At 31.5% G+C, this 16,240-nt stretch overlaps 1 protein-coding gene across 1 annotated transcript; it reads right to left on the bottom strand.

Moving 5' to 3' along the window:
- Nucleotides 1–11,635: 11,635 nt before the first annotated feature.
- LOC140875638 (protein PHOX1-like) lies at nucleotides 11,636–15,801 on the bottom strand. The gene is made up of 4 exons (XM_073279375.1): nucleotides 15,494–15,801; nucleotides 13,144–15,186; nucleotides 12,834–13,069; nucleotides 11,636–12,127 (listed from the first exon to the last, which is right to left on the bottom strand). The coding sequence occupies exons 2-3, from the start codon at nucleotides 15,101–15,103 to the stop codon at nucleotides 12,927–12,929; spliced, it is 2,103 nt and encodes a 700-aa protein (XP_073135476.1). The 5' UTR covers nucleotides 15,104–15,186; nucleotides 15,494–15,801; the 3' UTR covers nucleotides 11,636–12,127; nucleotides 12,834–12,926.
- Nucleotides 15,802–16,240: the final 439 nt, after the last annotated feature.

Below are 16,240 nucleotides of genomic sequence, written 5' to 3' on the forward strand. Positions count from 1 at the left end.
CTTTAACGTTAAAACTTTTAGATCAGTGTTAGTGACATGAATTTCACTATAGGCAGTTGTAACACAGACTAGTACTTGAGTTATGTAAGTACTTACTAATTGAGATTGTCAGCGAGTTTTCATGCTTATATATTGCATTTTATATGACATGATACATGTTTTAGTTTTACTGTTTTATTATATTATGTTACATGTGCATATTCGTGTTGAGTCATATCTCCTTCGAGATAGCCTTTCTAGTAGGATCGCTCAGCCTACACCCCTTGTTATATGGTCATACACCAGAAGACGTCATGATGACGGGGACTAACGCTACGGTGATCTCGACAAGTGTGGGAGTTTATTCCGCGGTCAGATTCTCATATGGTGTTACACACTCATTGACGCATAGTCTGAGCAAGATTGTACTTGACCAATTACCCAGTCATTTTTCATGCATCATGTCAGTCTATATACTCGTATTTACGTACTGAGCTAGTGCCGTTCACATCTGTATTTTTATCTCGCACACCCATTCGACGGAACATGTTTGCAGGTTGACTAGGAGCTAGATCGGTTTTTGGTCGGTGTCTAGGGAGGGGATGCATGGGTCGTAGGTGATTTAATTTTAATTTATTTCTGGTATTGCGTAAATTCGATTGATTTGAATTATTTCAATTATCTTGGGTTTTTAGTTTATTTCCGATTGTATTCTGTCGGATTAGTATTTGATTAAGTGTCCGCAGATTGCTCTGATTGTGATCCTGTTTAAATTAATTGCATGTTTAAAATCTTTGTTTAGTATGTGATCCGGGTCATATCACTACAAATTAAATCTATGGATATATACATATGAATAGCGGTGATCTCTGCTACTGAAATCAAGAGTTTGTTCCATGCTGCCCCTGCAGGCTGTGCCTCCAGGGGAGCATCATAATAGCCGAAATCAAGGTCGCGCTATTCAAGCACAGGCTTCTTTCAGGTTCAACTACTTTGATTTCAATGCCATTGCTAACACATAATTAATTATTGAGGGCAACATATTTTATTATAACTAGTATTCCACTCGTGTGATGCATGGATCATATATCTAGTTTAGTATGATTAAATTGGTGGATGGTGAGAAAAATTTTGACTATAAAATTAAAATGTAAACAAATTTAATTTTACAATGACTAATAAAAATAACGTGGGAAAAAAATTTAAAACTATAAAAGACAATCTTTAAATAAAACATATGTCGTGTGCATTGTAAGTGACGTTATTTTATACAATTAATTATTAAAAATTGTATGAATGAACATTTGAACAAATACTTGAAATTCAAATTAGCTAAATGGATTATATATCATACAATTGAAAAACAAACAAATTATCTTATAAATTGTGGAAAACTTCCTTAAAAACAACATTTGTTGTTGAATTTTTCTGTTTGGTTTTGCTATCACATATCAAAATTTTGAGACTCTTATGATTGGTAATCCTGGACAAAGCAACATACAACTGACCATGACTAAACACGGGATTCCGTCATAGTGGATACATCTGTTCTTTTTTTTATTATTATTTTGAATTTTTGAGATAAAATATAACAGATCTACATGAAATAAGAAATCAAAAATATATGTTCTGTTCTAATGGATAGATCTTTTCTTTTCTGTTACGATTTTAGAGATAAAATATCTCGTCCGGATCTATTCTTTTTTTTTTTTCTTATTTATTTCAAATTTTTGAAATATCTCATCATGAACATATAGTTGAAATAAGAAATAAGAAATATATATTTTTACATAATGTCTTTCTTAGTCAGATCTATAATGTTTTCCTGCATTTCACACTCTTATGGATTTCATAAACATGTATAATATTAAGTTTCGTTGTTTCAAGTTTAACTTAGATTAATTAATATAATCATCTGCACATGTAGTAAGAAGTATTATTTATTTATTCTCAAAAGTTAATTAAGTAGACTATAGTAGATCATACATTTTTTTTTTGAATTTCTTGAGAAGCAACTACAAATCATTTTAAGCTTATGTTTATACATCTATATATATTTCAGATGCATCTAACAAAAGGAGATAAATCACAGCATACAGTATAAATAAAATTGTGACGACATATTCAAATGATTTGTATCAAATAAGGTATGCATAACTACAAAACTCAATCCCAAAAGTTATTAAATATGAAGAATGAGTTGAAGAATTACCTTGTGTTTGATTGTTACTTTTCTGTCTCTTGGGGCCTATAACTGTAGATTCTATCAGTCGCTTCATTGTTGTTTGGAGCCTTTAAATTCGGCAATATTTCTCACTTTGAAGTCTTATAATCTTTGATTTCTCATTGTTGTCGTAGACTCAAGGTCGAGTTTTAATAATTTTATGAAAAATGAGTATGTGCTACTTGGTTTGATGATATGTGAGATTAGATTTGAGATTTGGTTTTGAATAGTTTTGGAATTCATCATATTGTAATACATCAACGCTTCAAACACCGAACATGACATATAATATAATTAAAATTAAACACTCGCTATAAAAACAAATATGATTCAATCATTTTCTTGTTTGACGGTAACTTTTAATTTTTTTTCTGTTGTTGATGAGAATTCGTCCATCAGTTTTCTTTTTGAAGTAGAATCCCTCAATCTATCTTGTGAAATCACTGTTTTTCCTGTTGATTTCAAGGGAGTAGAAACTTTATCTTCCGAGGAAAGAACCTGTTAAAAAAAAAATTAAAATTTATTAATTTAGCAAATTCACCTAGATGTTGTAACAAATTGTTGAAAATCACCTCCAATTCTCCAGTGTCTGTCCTTTTCAATTTCGAAAACAAATCAGATTAATGTAGTAATCCGAGAAATTTTAGAAATTTTAGAAGACAAAATGTTAATTTTTAAATATTGACTTTCAAAGCAAAAATATTAATAATCTGGTTCTCGATAAATTCTGCAGAAAATTTATCTACAACATTAGAGTCTATATCAATTTCATGACCGTGTATGTTTCATTAAATCCACGATTTTGGTTGGTCTTCACTTAAACTTTGAATATAATATTTCGATCAGCTAAGTATTCAAAATCTTTTGACATTTCTAGAGCATCGATACCCTGAAAGCAAAAGTAATATTTATGAAACATCTATGAACAAAAGTATAAATTGTACCATAAAAATTTTATAATGAAAACCTGATTTTCCATTTCACTTTTCAATTCTAATGTTGTTTTTTCAATAAGTTATGCACCCTCTATATCCCAAAGTAAGAAAACTGCATTTCCAGTGTGGTCAACAACTCTCACTTGAATTTTGTACCTAGTGAACAAATGTTAAAAAAAATGTTTAATAAATCGCCAAGAATAAAATACAAATTATGAAATATATTGTCAATGTTATGTAGCAAACCTCATATTTCCTTGAGTATCCAAATTGTCGCACTTTTCACAATAAAATTTTCCCCCAACTGCATTTACTTTTTTAGGACATTTTTTGGAAAAAAAAAATACCACCAATTCTCATTAGACTACACGGAAATTTTTTTTGCATATACCCAAAAATTACCAACCTGTTAAAAGTAGAAATAAATAAATTAATTAAATCAACCCAAAATGTAAGTTAAATTTTAATTATTAACTCATCGTGTTCGGACACTTGTTCTATAGTCCTGAAAATATCTTTTGAATTGCTTAGTTCATCCATAATAGTTTGGGCACATGATAATGACATGGTGCTGAATGATTGTGTTAGAGTAGCGGCTGAGATGATCCTAAAAATATGTAAAGAAACAAAACTAATTTATTAAAAATTTAATTTAAACAAAAATAAGTAATAAAAAAATGACAATACATGTTTTAAAATTCATTTATTTCCTCGAATTCATCATTTAATATCAACTTTGTGACATGAAATGTATTGGAAATGCTTACTTCTCCCTTGCATATTCTTGCATGGCACATTTTAATTATCGTATTTTTTTTTCCGAAAATTAGATGTGATATTATTACATATTTTTAGGAATGGTCGGTTGTTTTGGAAAGAAAATTTTTACTCAAATAGTATGTAATTTCTCAAAAAATTATCAAGTCAAATTTACATATATATGCTTGTGAATTAGTAAGTATAATTTTCAAAATAGTAAGTGTAATATCTTTCAAGATTACGGAATTATATATATGTAAGATTAAGGAATTATATAAATATGTATATAAATACATCACGTTACGGAATCTTGTCAAATTGGTTTGCAAATTATCTCGTTACCATCATTACCATTATATGTATATGTAAGCGTAATTTATTTCAGATTAATTTATTTTAAGATTAAGGAATTATATAAATATGTATACAAATAAATCACATTACGAAATCTTGCCAAATTGGTTTGTAAATTATCTCGTTACCATGATTACCATTATATATTTTTAATTGTAATTTATAATTGATTTCAAGATTAAAAATTATATAAATATGTATACAAATAAATCACATTACTTGTAATTTATAATTGATTTCAAGATTAAAGAATTATATATATATGTATACAAATAAATCACATTACGTAATCTTGTCATAGATTGGTTTGAAATTTTTTTAGTGTACAAATTACATGTGTTATATCTATATATATATTAAATTAAAAATTACATATTTTTAGTATAAATTTAAGCAAATTATTTAAATAGAAATTATTACCATTTTTAACAAAAAATTATTTCAAGATTAAAGAATTATATATGTATACAAATAAATCACACTATGGAATCTTGCCATAAATTGGTTTGAAATTTTTTTAATGTACAAATTACATGTGTTATGTATATATAGTAAATTAAAAATTACATATTTTTAGTATACATTTAAGCAAATTATTTAAATAGAAATTATTACTATTTTTAACAAAAACAAATTGGCGGGATTTTATTATATATAGTAAAAACTCAGCTTTTATATATAACTAGTATTTTACCCGTGCGATGCACGAATTATATCTTGTATATAATATAAATAAATTAGATCAAATGAAAATATTAACTTTAAAATTAAAATGTAAATAAATTTAATTTTATAATGAGAAATAAGAATAATAATGTTAAAAATGTACTTTTTAAAACGTCAAAAATAGTGAGAATGAACATTTGAACGAATAATCGAAATATGAATTATATATCATATAATTATAAAACAAACAAATTATCTTATAAATTTTGAAAAACTTCCTTAAATACAACATTTGTTGTTGAATTTTTTTGGTTGATCTTACCATCACATTATCAAGATTTTGAGACCCTTATGATTGATTACTCTAGATACAACAACGTACAACTGACTATGACTAAAAACGGTATTCCTAAAAAAAAGTCCTACATAAGACAATGATTGACCCTGACTTTTTAAATTGTCATTGCATATGATACAATTAAATGATATTATCTTCTTTGAAATTTAAAAGAAAGTCTTGGATCAGAAGAGGTTAAAGAAATTATTGGAATAAGTACTTTGTGGCCCGCATTACTTCCAATCAGAGTTTGTCCTTCCAAAACATGATTTCCGAGTCTCGTCACTATCAATATAGTGTCGTTGCATAAACTGAGAGAATGATCTATGTTTCGCAGCAACATAACCGAAGTTCCAAGTTTCAAGTTAAACTCGTGATTTGGTATCCCAGAACATCTTATTCCATTTAAATATTCAGGGGTATGGACATCATGCAATTAATCAACGTTTTTATCAGAGTGACATGCCATATCAGAACATAAATACAATATTCCCTCATAATGATTCAGATATATCATGTATTCATTTATGAATTGAACGACATCAAGAGTCGGTGCCAAAATAGCTCTCTGCTAAAAATATGCAATATCACTAATAGAAATGTCTGATGACGGATATATACTCTCGACTATCGATGCAATAGAATCGTTACAATCTTTCAGCAAAAGTTCATCTGGAATATCGATTGCCGCATAACCATCATTTGGTTCTCCAATTTTTCCATCTCCTATATTAGCAATCCAGTCAGAAAAATGCTTTGTTTTATCAAATTTTTCATGAGAACCTAAATTTTGAAGTCGCATGTTTTTTTTCAATCTCAAAACTGTACAATGTCACCAGATATAAGAAGAATTGATGGTCGCCAAAACAATATCTTACCTACTGCCATTTGGAATAACATACAATATTTGACGAAAATCGCCACCGAAAACAACAGTTTTACCCCCAAATGGCAAATAAAGACTCGAAGGATTGATAAATCTCATGATATCTTTCATGCTTTTATCTAAAGCTTCAAAACAGAACTTATGCATCATTGGACCTTCATCTCAAATGATAAGCTTAGATTTTTCAATAATGTAACACCCGGTATTTTAAATACGTGAATCTGCATGCATAATTAGGAAATTTAATTATTTAAAATTTTAGATTTATGGGTTAAATATCTATGTGAATTATTTGTGCATGATTTAATTTATTTTTAAGCATTTAACCCATAATTAGTGATTTTTATGATTTTTGGTATTTAAATTATTTTATCGCGTAGACGGGACCGTGGACGGACGAGATGACAACTTTCTATCCAATTTATTTCATGAGCCTTTTAAGAGCCCAAAAATATTATTTTGAGTTTTATTTCTTCAAAATTTTATTATTTAATTTTATATAATTTTAGGAGTCCGTTTTTATTCAAAATAAGCCAAAATAATGACTTTTTAGTATTTTAAAATTCCCTTAATTTAATATTTCGGGATTTTAATTTAGTTATCAGATTTTACTTCTTATTTAGAGTTTTTAAGTTATATATTTAATATCCTTTTTAATATTTTCAATTATCCTAAAACCTATTTTAATTAAAAAAAAACTTAAACCTAGACTAATCTAACCTACCCAACCCCACACACACATGCCTCCACTCACTCAGCCGCCTCACCTCCACCCTCCTTCATCTTCTTCTTCGACCGAGCAGCCCCAAGGAAGACTCCATAGCCACGTTTTTGAGGGTCCAAAGCTTGTCGTTGTCGTCCCGTCGTCCCAGAATCGTTCCACGCGCCTACATCTCTTCAATTTCGGTGAAAGGCATGATTCTTTCTCTTTATTTTCGTTTCATATCAGGAATTATATGTGTGAATGTGTAGACATCAGATTGTTCCAAGGAATTTTCAGAAAACGTTTGCTTTTGGTTGATATGCACTTTGTTCATGTATTCCTTCAATCATGCTCACGTTTTTCTTCCTCCATGCCTTGTACGACTGCTGGTAGGTGTTCAGAGGGTGTGTGTGTGTGGCCTGGACTCGAGTGGCTCGAGTGGTTCGAGCCAAACGAGCCCAGGAAACCACCATGTGCAGATCGGCCTCCATGGATGCGCAGCTAGGGTTCGAGGGAAGTGGGGTTCGGGCTCGGGTTAGGGGGTGCATGGGGTCAGGGCTAGGGCCAGGTCGGGACCGCCCAGACGTGGGCTACGTCTGGGCGGCGGGGCTCCGGCCAAGGGCGGCCAGAGCTGGCCGGCAGCAGGCCGAGAAGGGCTGCTGCTCGCGGCCGAGAGGAAGCAAGGGAGGGGGTCACGGGTTGGGCTAGATTCGGGGTCTGGGCCGGGTCTGAGTGGTCCGGGTCGGGTCAGTAGGGTAGTGGGTCGGGTTAAGTTGGTCCGGGTCCGGGTTGGTGGGCCGGGCTCGAGTATTTTTAATTTTAAAGTATTTTATGATTTAATTGGTTTTTGGGCCAATTAATTAGAAATAAAATGATTTGGGTTCCATTTAATTATTTGGATTAAATTTAATTATTTTTGGGCTTAATTAAATTAATTAAGTGAGTCCTCTAATTTTTATGGGCCTTGGGGGCCCATGAAAGTTATTGGGCCAGTCTTTGGGCTTTTGGGCCCATTGGGCCAGAATGGGTTGTTATTGGGCCAGGAGTGTTTTAATGGGCTTTAATTAATTAATTGGGCTTAGAAATGTAATATTGGGCTTAAGTATGTTAATGGGCCAGTCTCAGTGTTAATGAGCCAGATTTAAGTAAATGGGCTTGAGTGTTAGGGCCAGCAGTTCAGTACAATCCATGAGAAATTTGCATGTGTCCTGAATATATATTTAATTATTTTTATGCATGGAAGTTATTTTTAATATTTATATGTTAGTATGAAATTAAATTAAATATATATGAAGGACACACATTTTATTTAAGTACATGCATTCATGAAATAATTTTTATGCATGATTTAATGTTTAAGGTTGAGCAAAAGAAAATATTTTATGTTGGAAGTTGAAGTAGTGTGACAATTTAAGGGGGACTCGTCCTCATATGTGAACTATTGAAGGGCAGTTTACTGCCAATTTAAGAGGTGATTCGTCACCGCCACGTACGTTGGTTTCACGCTGATCAGTATTTGATGTATGATTTAAGGTTACACTATGGATACAACCATGCGATGTTAGAAAATACTTTGCTCAACAATGTTTATGTATCATGTATGATTATGATATTTAAGTTAATTTATGTTATGTTATGTCATGATATTATTTTAAGCATGCTCATTCATGTATATGTTATGTATTAGTATTAAAGTGATTTAAATTATTTTAAACCCTTGTTATGTTAGCATGTTGGGCCTCTAGGCTCACTACACTGGTATGGTGCAGGTGAGTACGTGGAGGAGGATGTAGCTCCTACCGACGGCGAGGACGTATGAGCAGACTGGCAGTGATCCCCCGTGACCGTTGTCTGAGTCTTTATGCATGTCTCGAATTTTTAGCATGTTACATTTTAATTATTTTCAGTGGTTGTGGTTTGGGATATTTTATTTTAAGAAATTTTCAGTGCATGCAAAACTTTAATTTATTTCACTTTTGTCAGTATTTTATTTAACGCATGACTCAGATATTTATATTATGAAATGTTAAGTTTTCGAGTTGTTGCATTATTTTTATTCAAGTTATTTATTTTTAAATCTAATTATTCGGTGCATATATGTATGGGCATGTATGTACATATTTTCACTTAGAAAAAAAAATAAAATTTCCGCATATTTATTTATTAATTATAGAGTTGGGGTCGTTTCAAATAAGCTCCGCAAGAGAACCTCCTTGTTTGATATTGCATGTTGAATCTTCATTAGGATTAAATGAAATCGCAAAGCGTGAATGAGTTGTTCCTCCACCAGGCAATAAAAAAGATGCAATACCACTGGATACCACATTCAACACAATCTCTCCTTTCGATCCCAAGAATGCAGATAGAGTCTTCCAGACAAATATTTTTTCAGTACCTCCATATCCATATACAAAAAACCCCTCCCTTATTTGAATTAACTGCATTCATCACCGTAGTACATATTTACTTCATCAACATGTTTCCCAAACTCTCATCATCTGAGCTCCGATAGAATGATGTCGTCACACGCGTGTCCTTTATTTATATATTTGAACAAATATTTGATAGTCAGAGATTGGTTGCACCATATTTTATGGTTGCATGTATGCGTGTTCCTGAAAGTGAGAAAAAACATAACAAATTAAAGTTAGATTGATGATAAATTTAAATCACAAAAGGTTTGCGATAAAAAACATAACAAATCGAATTAAAATAAAAGATGAATATAAATCACAAAAAGTTTGTGTACCTCAACATCTTGGAATATGCATTCCATTGTCGGATCTTCCTTGCTTTTATATGGAGGTAAATCGTAGCAACATATTAATCGTAATTTCAGTGCCCAATACCAATATGAAAGATTTATTTGACAAATAACTTTGAACAAAGATGTCATTTGGTGCGTATCGAGTGAAAACTATGTTGTGATTATTTGATTGAAGTTTAAAATATAATTATATTTATACAACAATTTTGCTCAATTCAATATTGAAAATGTTCTATATTTTTGTTAATTTTTAGATTTTGTTGTATTTAAGAATGAGCCGAAAATTTAGTAGTGATTTTGTATAGTTTTAATTACGGTAGTGATTTTGTATGCTTTTAATTACGGAATTATAGATAGTGATTTGTATAGCTTTAATTACGGTTGTGATTTTGTATGGCTTTTTATACGGAATTAAAAATTGCAAATATTATGTAATTTTTAATTACATAATGTTGTGATTAAGTTTGGAATTTGAATGTTTTATAAAGATTCCTCCCTCATCAAAATATGCCAAATATAAAATAATTGATGTAATAATTTGTAAAAGTATGTTTTTTTTAGATCAATCTTTTTCCGGTTTTGTTCTGAAAATTTTCATTTTTTGTGAATCTTAGGTTGAATTTTATTTTAAAATTTATTTATGATTTTTTATTTTTTTGAAGGTAAATATTCTCAAATGAACGCTGAAATAAGAGAATAATTAAATAATTCTATGTAATTTTATTGGATATATATAGAGTTCTTTTATGGTGCACAACACTATATGCCCACTTCATGCCCACCATGTACAATAGATGAGTTGACCGGTACAATAGATGAGTTGACTTGTACATGGTGGGCATGAAGTGGACATATAGTGTTGTGCACCATAAAAGAACTATATATATATATATATATATATATATATATATTATATATATATATATATATATATATAAATAGATGCAAATATTATGAAAAATGTTTAATTATATGAATATTGTAATTTAATTCCGTAACCAAGGAAATGTTTTATATTTTTGTTAAAACTCATTTATTCTATATTTTTGTTAATTTTTAGATTTTGTTGTATTTAAGAATGAGTCGACAAGTTAGTAGTGATTTTGTATAGTTTTAATTACGGTAGTGATTTTGTATGCTTTTAATTACGGAATTATAGATAGTGATTTTTTATAGTTTTAATTACGGTTGTGATTTTGTATGGTTTTTTATACGAAATTAAAAATGCAAATATTATGTAATTTTTAATTACATAATAATTTGATTAAGTTTGGAATTTGAATTTTTTGTAAATCCTCCCTAATCAAAATATGTCAAACATAATATAACTGATTTAATAATTTGTAAAAGTATGATTTTCTAAAACTATCTTTTTTTTCCCTTCTTAGGTTGGATTTATTTTAAATTTTTATTTATGATTTTTAAATTTTTTTGAAAGCAAATATTATCAAAGGAATGCTGAAATCAGGGAATAACGTAAATAATGTTGTATAATTTTAATTGGATATATATATATATATATATATAAATAGATGCAAATATTATGAAATATTTAATTATATAAATATTGTGATTTAATTCTGTAATCAATATCGGAAATGTTTTATATTTTTGTTATTTTTCAAATTTTATAGTATTTAATTAATTACGGGCTGAAAAATAATTAGTGATTTTGTATAGTTTTCATTTACAAATTATATATATATATATATATATATATATATATATATATATATACGAAGATTACAGAAATATACATAAAGACTACGAAATTATATATTTGTATATAAATATATGTAAATATTCATACGTAATTAAAAATTGATATATAATTTACGGGATGATGTTTATAGTAATATAATTTTGGCGAGATTTTGCCAAAAATGACAAAAACTTAGTTATTATATAGATATAGATATATAGATAGATTAAAGATTTTTCGAATCTTTGGATTTTTTTTTAAATAATTCATGATTTTCAAAGATTTTTGGAAAACAAATATTGTAAATATATATATATGAGAATTGATATTTACACTCCATTTTGTGTTATTTGCACTCCACTTGTGAGTAAATTGGACATATAGACATAGATTACATACTCCATATAATCGCATACTGTGTGAGCTAGAATTGGAGGAATACCTTTCCTGCGTTCGTCGATGGTTCCAGTAGAAGCAAATGATCCCCACACACATAAATAAACACGGGTTATAGAAAGAACAGTATGTAGATGTCTATATCCTTGTGTGAACTATCAATCAACAGAAAAACAAATGGGCATGTGGTTCCACTATCAAAACCAACCAGCAAATCTGACACCTCATACTGAAAAGAAAACACATTTTACACATCAATAACCTGCTCTATACATCTGAATCCCAAAACAAAAACAAGAACCTGATTTCTCTTTCCAACAAACAGAAAATCAAGCAGCTTTTTCGTGTCCGGAAGCTAACCAAATTAGGCTTGCCGTTGCATCATAATATCAGATAGCTCACAAAATATTTCACAATACCTGCAGCAGATATCATTGGCAAATGACATCAAAACAAAATTATAAACATGAAGAATAAATTGAGTATAGTCCATACAACAATAACAAGCAAATGATGGTGGAGTTCACTTTTTTATTTTTTCAAACCCTCGCAATCTTTCAATTATGTAATTGTTTGGTGATATTTTATCTTTGTATTTTGCAATAATATTACTAATAAAAAATAACTTTTCGTGTACAACTTTTATAATGTCATGTATAATATGTTAAAAATTAATAACAAAACCTATTTCATTGCATAATTTGTAGGGTTAAGATATTCTATAACTGGAACCAAAAAATAAAAGTTGTCCCACATGCTTGATCAGCCTCTAATTTTCTACATTTGATAAGAGCTCAAACCAGTGGTATAACTTATTAGAATTCGAAACAGTAAAAATTGGATTTATAACGCACACATTTCCAATTTCAACCCAAATCAACTAGAGGATAAATAGGAGATGGCAACCATGAATAAATTAGAAGAAAGTCAACAATTCATATCACTGTAAAAACATCCTGGAAGGTTAGAACTAAGCACCAAGTGTGCATAAGTTCACTGTAGTGCGTAAAAGAGTACAGTAAATATCTAAATCAAAATAAGCTCTACAAGCATAATGTAAAATATTGCGAAGGCGAGAGCATATTGATCAAAAGAATTCCATTCTAAAATTAAACAGTAATTTACCTGAAATGATGTAGAGGTGTATAACCACATGACAGTTTAGAAATAGTTCTGATGCTTTTTTGCTCCAACAGACCACCTTAACAGACAGATAATTCAAAGATGCTCCAATAGAGAATGGAGTTTCGGGGAGCGCCTCCTGAACAAGGGTTCTAGCCGGAATGATGCGGCACCAGTTCTCCATCTATCAGCATCATACATTTCATTCCATGCCTGTACTATCTCATCAACTTTGAATCCTGTTCATGAAAAATGCAAGAAAATAGTAAGAGAGTACAGACCATAATAAATAACGAAAATGAGAATGCACTACCTTCAAGAGCAGTTTCATTTGAGCAATGGTTCTTTATCATAACTGCAATATCTGTCTCCAGTGCCTCCGCTAGTTGAAACTTTTCGATTGCAACTTCTAGACATTCCTCCCAAGTTGGCAGACTTAACTTATATTCCACAACAGAACGTTCATATAGCATCGTACCCCAAAGGAGGTAAATCTGAGACCTCATCTTTACTGCCTGCTTGGCAGCTTCATCTGCAGATATATCTCTAAACAGCCCATCCAACCCATATCTTCGCAACTCTAATTTATTCTTTTCATATTTAGAGAGTCCATTGAGACGTTCTTCCTCCATTTCTTCCCACATTTGCATACCTTTCTCCATATTATCCTCAGCTCTATTATAGAACTCCAATACCTGTGCAGATTCCCCTATATCTAATTCAGCTTTGCTTCCAATAACATAACTCCAAGAAAGCTTGGCTTGTTCAAATTGCTGCTGACCTAGCGCAAGAAGCCCTTCATAAAAGTCTGGTTTGACTTTTAGAGCTTCCTCGTATCTCACCCCTGCCTTCACATATTCATTTTGAGCCCAATCATAAGCAGTTTTAACCTGGGTTGATACAGATTCAGTAGAACTATCTTCAGCAAGAAGCACCCTCTTCCTTGCCTTAGACAAGTGGACATTTCCCAAATTAAACAAAGCTAGTGCAGCCATCTCTTGGAACTTGGCTGCGGCAATGTCAAACAGCTCCTGTGCATCTTCACTCGTAACAGTTTCTTCCATTGCTTCTGAGTATAATTTCATCCCAATTCCATGAAGATCCAAGTATGAATCACAATCAAACCCAACATGATTCTTGAACAGCCTTGCGAACAGGACAACCCAATCCTCAACACAAAATGGCTTTTTATCCACAATACTGTTCTCTGAAATGATGGTTGGTTTCTCATAGCTTTGTACATCCTCTTTAATGCCCACTCCCTCATAAAGTGGTTCTTTCTCGGGACTAACTTCAGCAATGTGCAGTCTCAAAAATCCATGAGGATCTGCCAATCCTTCAGCAATCCTCAGCTCATCAGTCATAGTGATGGTAACCAAATCACCTTCTTGATCCTTATACTTGATAAGCACACCCTTTAAGCTTGGAAATCTGTTGGCAACTATGTCTCTCACTAAACGCATGCTACAATTTACAGGTAAGTGAGCCCACCTAATATCCTCTCCATGAACCAGTTTAACAGACTTCATAATCACTTTTCCTTCCTTAACACTTCTCTTCTCCTCCACAACCGTCTTACCTTCAGCTCTCCTTTCCTTAATTTCATCGATTTTCTTCTCCCTGGATTCCTCAACATTCTTCCTGTTCAACTTGTTACTCTTCCCTTTTTTCCCCTTCTCTTTCACAACCTTGCGAGAAACAGGTGTATCAACAGGCTCAACATAGTTTGGGGGCAGAACTATTTCATGGTCTTCAACCACCAGACCCGTTTTCTCAATTTCCCTTTTGACGCTATCAGCAATGTCCAATGCAGTCAAATTATTGGGTTCAATGCTTAACACGATATTAACATCCCTTAAAGCAAGGTCAAGCCTGTTCAAGACCTCATAGCACCTTGCCCTCTTCAAAAGAGCCTTACTGTACTTAGGAGTTACTTGAAGTGCTAAGTTGCATTGATCTATAGCTCGAGGATACTCGCCAATGCCCATTTGCATGTAACAAGCAGCCATGTTACTACGCAAATAAGCAACATCAATATGGCTTGCTGGAAGCAAATTGAGAGCCTTTTCATACTTCAACATTGCACCTTCATGATCACGTTTCTGGAACAGCTTGTTTCCTTCGTCCTTCAATTCTTGAGACATATTGATGAAGATAGCAGTATCTTCATCAAATGCCTTGGAGTTACGTTCCAAAGTCTTGGTATGCTTCCCATTGCCATCAACAGGTTTTGATCCCGGGGAAATTTTCTTCTTCCCGGTTGGCTTTCCCATATTTTTTTTACACCAGCAAATAGCACAAAACCAAAGCTTTATAAGAAAAAGCCTTGATTTTGCTCTTTTAAATAAGAACCCACCTAGAAAATGCATTCAACCCCAAATCAAGCGACTAAAAACCAATCAAGATCACAAACAGAAGCTACAATGTCAAACTACTTGAACAACTTCATTTACCGATCTGAAGACAACTTTAAAAGTATTAAATCTAAAATCACATCCATAAAATCCTAAAGTTTGATGGGTTTTATAAAATTCGCCTTGGCAATCAGTGACCAATTAAAAGTATTGGAGTTTCCTGACTTAGAAAAAGGTCTGCGTATCGTTCAAGAAAACTAGTAGCTAAGATTAATTTAAATATGAAAAAAAAAGAAAAGAAAATCGTACCGTCGAAATTGCTATTTCTCAATCAAGATCAATCATTCACAATCAGCTCAGTTCAATTTCAAATACGCAGACTGCAGAACACAAAATGCAAATAAATATGGAAATTTCCAAATTTTGCGTCTGAAAATGAGATGGAAATAATTGTTTATCGAGGTAAAAGCTACAGAACTAAAGGAGGTATAAAGCGAAAGAATTATCGGAAACAGCGGAAAAAGGCTGTTGGTTGGAGGAATAACGAAATCAATAGGGTTTCTAATTTCCCCATATTTGCTGGTGGCCTGTGCTTTTTCAGCTAGTCGGTCAACGGGGCCGACGCGCGAACTCCGTTGTCCCTCGTGGCGACTGGCGCGTCACATTCACATTATTTTTTTTAAATTGTTTTTAGTCAATTATTATTATTATTATTATTCATTCAACATTAACTCCCTCTTTCAAAAAAAAAAAAAAAATCATTTCAACTCCCAAAAAAACAAACATTATGATTATTACTAAAATATTCTTCTTCTTCTTTTTTTTTTTAGGAATATTCTATATTTCAAGAGTTTATGGGTAGAAAATTTTGTTATGCGATTGACATGACTATGTTCAATTAACAGTAAATGAGGAGGTCTGATTATAATGACTTTAAAAAAAACAAAACAAAAGTTTATAATATGAAATTTTACGAAAATACAATTTTTTTCAACTTGTCGCCAAACATGTACAGTGGTTACGAAACACAACCCTGATTCCATTTTTTCCTTGCCC

The sequence above is a fragment of the Henckelia pumila genome, chromosome 1, assembly GCF_033568475.1.
Source record: "Henckelia pumila isolate YLH828 chromosome 1, ASM3356847v2, whole genome shotgun sequence".
Lineage (NCBI taxonomy): Eukaryota > Viridiplantae > Streptophyta > Magnoliopsida > Lamiales > Gesneriaceae > Henckelia > Henckelia pumila.

Bases quoted from the DNA above. Each gene is read 5' to 3' on its own strand.
- LOC140875638 (XM_073279375.1), bottom strand. From the start codon at position 15,103: ATGGGAAAGCCAACCGGGAAGAAGAAAATTTCCCCGGGATCAAAACCT. The intron at 13,070-13,143 runs GTAGTGCATTCT...TTTCATGAACAG, and splicing joins AAATGAAACTGCTCTTGAAG to GATTCAAAGTTGATGAGATA.